General features: G+C 35.6%; 1 protein-coding gene across 1 annotated transcript; it reads left to right on the forward strand.

Moving 5' to 3' along the window:
- The first annotated feature begins 1871 nt into the window (after positions 1–1871).
- Positions 1872–6759, forward strand: LOC107461215 (vacuolar protein sorting-associated protein 45 homolog). The gene is made up of 13 exons (XM_016079692.3): positions 1872–2071; positions 2248–2449; positions 2603–2682; positions 2877–3104; positions 3458–3583; positions 3697–3777; positions 3876–4017; positions 4137–4315; positions 4979–5134; positions 5448–5555; positions 5645–5766; positions 5885–6016; positions 6221–6759. The coding sequence occupies exons 1-13, from the start codon at positions 1982–1984 to the stop codon at positions 6279–6281; spliced, it is 1707 nt and encodes a 568-aa protein (XP_015935178.1). The 5' UTR covers positions 1872–1981; the 3' UTR covers positions 6282–6759.
- Positions 6760–7247: the final 488 nt, after the last annotated feature.

Below are 7247 nucleotides of genomic sequence, written 5' to 3' on the forward strand. Positions count from 1 at the left end.
TATTATGCATTTATGTATATATTAATTTACATAATTTTTTCAACTAAATAATTAATCACCAGAATAATCAAATTTATATAATATACAAATAATCAAACTTGTTTATAGTATTATAATTAAGATAAAATTTAACATGTTAACTACGTATTTTTATATATAGTTATTAACTTTAGTGCACATATAAAATAAATGTTTAAAAAAATATTAGTTGGACAATCTAATTTTTAATTACTAAATTAGTCTCAACTTTTATTTATTTATTTATTTATTTTGGGTGAACAACTTCTATTTTGTTAAGAAAATCAATTTCACGCTGAAATTTGTAAAAAATTTGGACAATCTACCGCATTGTTATTTAAAGGTAAGAAAAATATAGGTAGATAATAAAAATATTAAACAATGTGAACAATGAATATATCGTACGTTTAATTCATTAGGTGTGTGAATGATTATTCTAATATTAAAATTTAGGTAAGTAATTTAGAGTATAATATATTTTATTTGAATTGGGTAAATTTTAGAATCTGTTGTTCATATTGTTCAAAAAAATTATTAATTACCTAATATAACTCTTAAAGAGAAGAAAAGTCTCAAAAATATTTTGAACATATTAGTTGAAAAAGTTTTTGGTGGTGAGGTGAATAGATAACTGCGTTAGTCTTACATTTTTTAATGGTAGACTTATGGCCCAATAAGAAAGATAACAGAGAAGCCAAAATTAATGAAAGCCTAGTTTGTTGTGGGTTTCATGCTGAGCCCATGAAGCCCAAAATCGCAGTTAGTCTTGGAGAAAACTCTAGCGCAGTTTTGCTTCGCAGGCCCTCTGTGACTTTGTTAGCTTCGTTGTAGACAATAGGACCCTGAAAAGTGAAAACAGGATTTCAGAAGTGAGTCGGGTATCGCCGAGCAACAAGGATCCCATGAAAGGTGCAGGAGCCATGTAGACGATCGATCAAGCAGCTTAGGTGGCGGTTGAGCGCAGAAGGGGACGGTGGAGCTGCAGGCGTCGACGGCGACACACACGAGCGAGGAGCGACGAATCAGGCGCATCTGGGAGAGGGAGATTCTTCTCGCCGGGTCAGGTTTCGGAGATCTGGTTATCTTCCGAGCACTGTTTCCATTGATTCAGGGGATTCGAGTTCGAAGATGCTGCCGTCCCCCTCGCCAGAGCTCTTTCGGTCATTTAGTCGCGTTTGCTGAGGGAAAGCCGCTGCAATGGAGGGCGTCGATTCTGGTCTCACGCACAAGATAGAGGGGAAATGTAGGTTTGAAATTCGGGTCGGGTTGGGGACTTGGAGCTTCTGTTTTGGGTCTGGGCCAGTTTTGCCCCGGGTCCCTGCCCAAAAAAAGAAAAAGAAAACAGGAACGCTGTAAACTAGCTTCCATAGTTCCTCTCTTTCTCCAAATCGGTTCCATGTTTTCCAATTTCAGTTGCCTCTGCGAAATTGAAGAAACCTTACCCTTAATTTAATTCCTTATGCTCCTTCCGTATTTTCGAAACCATACTCAACCAACATGGGTTATTCTGAAACCAATCAGCATGACGAAGAAGCATCCAAGATTCCAGCGTTGCCAACTGATGCACCTAATGGTATCGATTCTTTCTCCTTTAAATATTTTTTATTCATTTTTTGTTTTTATTTTTTTTAGTTATTAATTTTATTTATTTTATTTTACAATTTCGTATATATACTTAAATTATGCGATTTATTTTTTAAAATAAAGATGATTCTATTGATAAATATTATTTTAAACAATTTTATTGAAATTAAAAATTAAAAAAATAAAATATTATATTATAATTTGACTATTTTTTATTTATATTAATTTTTTAATTATTATTTTTTATTTTAAATTCTGCAACCCCTGTACCAGATTCGCAACCCTTTGGCGAATTCAACAGTGTTAATCATCTTCGATTACAATCTCTCCACTGAGACTTAGATCGATCCATATTATTCGAGTCGCCACTACAAAAAAAATGGTGCTCACGTCCTCTGCACGTGACTACGTCAACCGCATGCTGCAGGACATCTCCGGCATGAAGGTCCTAATCCTCGATTGCCAAACGGTACGCACCACGATCTCAACGAATCAATTCATTTTCTCTGATATAATTCTTCATTCATTGTTTCAATTATGATATTGGCGTTCATTTTTCCATATGATTGTAAACTCGTAAATATGTGTTGCTGGTTATGGTGTTGAGCTACAACATGGATGTGAAATGTGAAATTGATGGTGTAGGTGAGTATTGTGAGCGTTGTGTATTCACAGTCAGAGCTTCTTCAGAAGGAAGTGTTCTTGGTGGAGTTGGTGGATTCCATAACCAAGTCGAAGGAGCTTATGTCGCATCTCAAGGCCGTTTACTTCCTTCGCCCTACGACGGAGAACATCCAGCATTTGCGCCGCCAGCTCGCCGCTCCTAGATTTGGGGAGTATCACCTATGTAGGTCTTTTAAATCTTTACAGATGCTGTAGTATATATAAAGCAATCCCTATTTAGGAATTCCGTTTTGTATATTTTCCCTAGTTGAAGTGATAATTTTTTTTTCTCGCATTGATTCGAAGATACTTTGTGAATGCATTCTGAAATTTACAGTTTTCTCCAACATATTGAAGGACACTCAGATTCACATACTTGCTGATTCAGATGAACATGAAGCTGTCCAGCAAGTTCAGGTAACTGCTTTTGCTTGCGCTGTAAACATGGGAACTTTTCTATCTATCCGTTTTATGATGATAGATGACTGCACACGTTCTTGTGCTGGAACCCTTGAACCCCCATCTCTTTTTGTAGTAAATATGTGATATCAAATGCTGGGATTTGTATTGCGAAGTTTAATTCTGATGTAGTTTTTGTTACGATCATTCAGGAGTTCTACGCAGACTTTGTTGCAGTTGATCCTTATCATTTCACTTTGCACATCCCTTCAAGTTATATTTATATGCTCCCAGCTGTGGTGGATCCTTCAACACTGCAACGCTTCTGTGATCGGGTTGTTGATGGTGTAGCAGCTGTCTTTTTGGCATTAAAACGGAGACCAGTTATTAGATATCAAAGGACGTCTGACATTGCCAAAAGAATAGCACACGAAACAAATGTGAGTAGAATTTTTGCATAATTATGTAGTCACTTTTTCTCAGTAGATAATATATATTATTTGTTATTTTCCTGTTTATGTTAGACAATCTTATGCATTTTAACTTTTGCATGTTTTTAAGGTGCGTTTGCATGTGTTTTTATTATTTTTTCTTTTTTAATTGTTAACTTTTATCTTTTAAATCTTTATAATTTTCATTTTTCTGAACTCACCATGCATATCTCTAGGCATACTTTTGCCACAGATGTAGCCATTTTATTGTTGTTTTATCTGGCAATATGTGTATCCCTATGTGTTATAATTTATCATGCATATGTAGTGAAAACTAATTTACATTAATGGGCTTCAAACAGAAACTGATGTACCAAGAAGAAAGTGGTCTTTTTGATTTTAGGCGAACAGAAGTTTCACCACTGTTGTTGGTGCTTGATAGGAGAGATGATCCTGTAACCCCATTGCTCAATCAATGGACCTATCAGGTATCTATGGGATTAATGCTATAGTCAGTGCTTACTGACAATCTTACAGCTTAGCTATCTGATAGTTTGTTTATTCATAAAGTAATTCTTGTTTGTGGCCTTATACTTTCCAGGCTATGGTTCATGAATTGATAGGAATCCAAGACAACAAGGTGGACTTGAAATCCATTGATAAATTTTCAAAGGATCAAGAGGTTAGAGAGACTTTTATGCTGTTTAATCACGTTAGCAATATCTTCGAGTTTAGATTTTATACAAATTGAAAGAAATATTGTGCTATTTGCTGTTGCAGGAGGTTGTGTTGTCGTCGGAACAAGATTCGTTTTTCAAAGCCAACATGTATGAGAATTTCGGAGATATAGGTATGAATATCAAGCGGCTGGTTGATGAATTTCAGCAAGTGTCAAAGAGCAACCAGAACATCCAAACGATAGGTTTGTACTTATAATTGTCTCACATTTTAGAATAATAAAGTTCCTTCTGCTATTACACCTATTTTTATACATGGCAGCATAGTATGTAATTAATTGATTTATGGTTTGACTCTTGTCAGAGGACATGGCCAAATTTGTTGACAATTATCCTGAGTACAGAAAAATGCATGGGAATGTGTCAAAGCATGTGACTTTGGTAACAGAAATGAGCAAGATAGTACAACAGCGAAAACTTATGACAGTTTCACAAACAGAACAGGAACTGGCTTGCAATGGAGGACAAGGGGCTGCGTTTGAGGTATGTATTAATGATTAGCAAAATTTCCTTTGCTTTTGCTCAAACTTCAAGCGTTATTTGGTCTAATGTATTCTCTCTCACTCAAAGAAAAGGCTCTTTGGAGATGAAAAAAGGGGGATATTCTTTTTGAGCGGTGCTGGCGGTGCAATGTTTTTTAATTTATTTTAACCTCTGAATATTTATGCATGTTTCTTTGTATGGTTATGATAAATTAGAAAACTCAACTATAGTAGTTTGCTCATTTCAGTGCTACCATTCATCTCAAAGGATATTTTATCTTGTAATTATTCTGTTCATTGCCTTAATAAGCTTCATATTGTTTCCATGGAGAGTTGATTTGTTAATGGGGTAAAAATTTATTCTGTTCTCGGTACATCGTTCTGCAATTGGGGGCTTCTTGACATATATTTGAATTTCCATCAATGATGTGAAGTATGGACAAGGATACATGGTGAAGTATAGGTGTAAAATCCTTTCCCTTGGCCAACAACCCATGCCTACACTAGCAGATTACAAGATACATAAAGCAATATTTTTAGTGTCTTATTATCTTCCCCCAATATTTTTTCTCGATGTTTCTAATTGTTATCATATGTACTGGCAATGGCTTTGGAGTTTAGACTAACAAAAGTGACAATTTCTGTCTCAATGTACTATCTTCAGGCAGTGACAAATCTACTAAATGATGATAGCATATCAGATGTGGACCGGCTGCGTTTAGTCATGCTATATGCTTTGCGATATGAGAAGGATAGCCCTGTTCAGTTAATGCAGCTTTTCAACAAACTGGCTTCCCGATCTGCCAAGTATAAATCTGGGGTAAATTAATCTATGATGTTGCTTTCTTCTGAATCCTTTTATCCTCAGGCATGATTCCCTGTCCTTAATCTTTTAGTGGATGTTGTCCATGTTTTAAACCTTGGAGAAATAGTGTGTTTGGTAAAGTCAATTTTGGGTCATATTGTCATTTTATATCCTTGGTTTTGGATTCCAGAGAATAGAAATATATGTTAACTAGATTAAATTGCGAAGAACTGCAAATAGATGGAAAGTACCTCTTTACAAATAAATAATGTGGCTATGCATGCCTGCGATAGTTGCTGATATCGATATTTTGTTTTTGACACAACAGCTCGTCCAGTTTCTTTTAAAGCAAGCAGGTGTTGACAAGAGAACTGGTGATCTTTTTGGAAATCGAGATCTAATGAATATTGCCCGTAATATGGCCCGTGGGTTGAAGGTATGCACAGAAGTATTATGATTACCATGCCCTATCTTTGATAGATTAAGTTCAACTCTAAACAACTTCTGTTTTGAGATTTGCTGCAGGGTGTTGAGAATGTGTATACCCAGCACCAACCCCTTCTTTTCCAAACCATGGAAAGCATCGTCAAAGGACGGCTGAGAGATGTGGACTACCCATTTGTTGGAAATCACTTTCAACAAGGAAGGTTTGTTGCTAATCTAGCAGTTGTATTTTCTTTGTGAATTTCTAGAAGTCACACACACAATAGAATTGTGGAATAGTATGAGTTTTTATATTTAATGATTACATGAATTGACATGCAGGCCACAGGAAGTAATCATCTTCATTGTTGGTGGAACAACTTATGAGGAGTCAAGATGTGTTGCTCTACAAAATGCCAGCAATCCTGGAATTCGGTTTATACTTGGTGGCTCTTCTGTTCTCAATTCTAAGAGGTATAATGAAGTGAATAAAATAGTTTTGATTCAACTAGTGGTCATTTCATGTTTAGTGTATTCCAAGTGGGCTTTCAATTTGATGTCCAATGCCAATAATTTTGAGTTGATTGTTCCAGTTTTGTTCTTGTATTGATTGACTACAAAACTTGTTAGTGTTCTGGATTTCTCAGCTATAGTCGTGTGTTTTATTTGAATTTGCAGGTTTATTAGGGACCTGGAAGAATCTCAAAGGGTAGCTCGTTCGAACACCAGCATTGTTTGAAATCCATCCTGGCACAATTTGCATTTTGAGGGCTATATAGAAAAATATTTTGCAGCTTTGGATTGGGAATTTCTGTTTTGCAACCATGTACATGTATAAAAATAGTTGCAGAGGGAGCTCGATGTCGGTATAAACTCAATCCATTGTTGTTGCAGATAGTTATTAACCCTAAATTTCGATTGGGTTGTAGTGGTTGCTGCTTGCGGATGAATGCGATTGGAAATTGAAATACCAAACATAAAGGGCACGCCACTCCCCTCTTTCTTTTGTTCATTCATGGGGTAAAAAGTAGACACGAAAGTATAGGAACAAAGAAAAGAAGTAAATCTTTTTTGTGTAGTTTTTCTTCATCATTTTGGCTAATCGAGTCTCAATTTTATTTTTATTTTTATTTGAAGAGTCTGAATGGTTTTGCTTACACTTACTGATGAAAACAATTTTGTATAATCCTGTAATGAATGTCCCATTCTTTTGTATACTTATACGGATGTAGTTCATTTGTAGATTCATGGCTTCATATATTTTTATTAGTCGAGGTTGTGAGAATGAGTTGTACTTGTGATTAATGTTTGCTCCGATTGATAGCTTTTTTTATGTCTGAGGAGACAGGAGAGTGTCCAAGTGGGTTTAAATAATCGTAGTATCGTTAAAATAATGAGATAAAACAAAGTAGGTTTGCACGATTAATTGAAATGACTTCATAAAATTTGGTATGTCTGTGAGGTTGCTCCTTTTATAAAATATTGAGTAATATCTCAAATAGGTCTCCAAGGATTTGGTTGTCCAACGGATTTGTTCTCCAGAAAAATTAACTAAGTCCTTGGTCTCCAAAATTGTTAGATGTATGTTATATACGTCCCTGATTCAGGTTTAACTGGTTAATCGAACAATCTCTCTCCTATGTGGAGGTGATCAGTATGACGTGTCAAGTTAAAGGCTATCAGGACACATTGGTCCGTGTACACG

The sequence above is a fragment of the Arachis duranensis genome, chromosome 8, assembly GCF_000817695.3.
Source record: "Arachis duranensis cultivar V14167 chromosome 8, aradu.V14167.gnm2.J7QH, whole genome shotgun sequence".
Classification (NCBI taxonomy): domain Eukaryota; kingdom Viridiplantae; phylum Streptophyta; class Magnoliopsida; order Fabales; family Fabaceae; genus Arachis; species Arachis duranensis.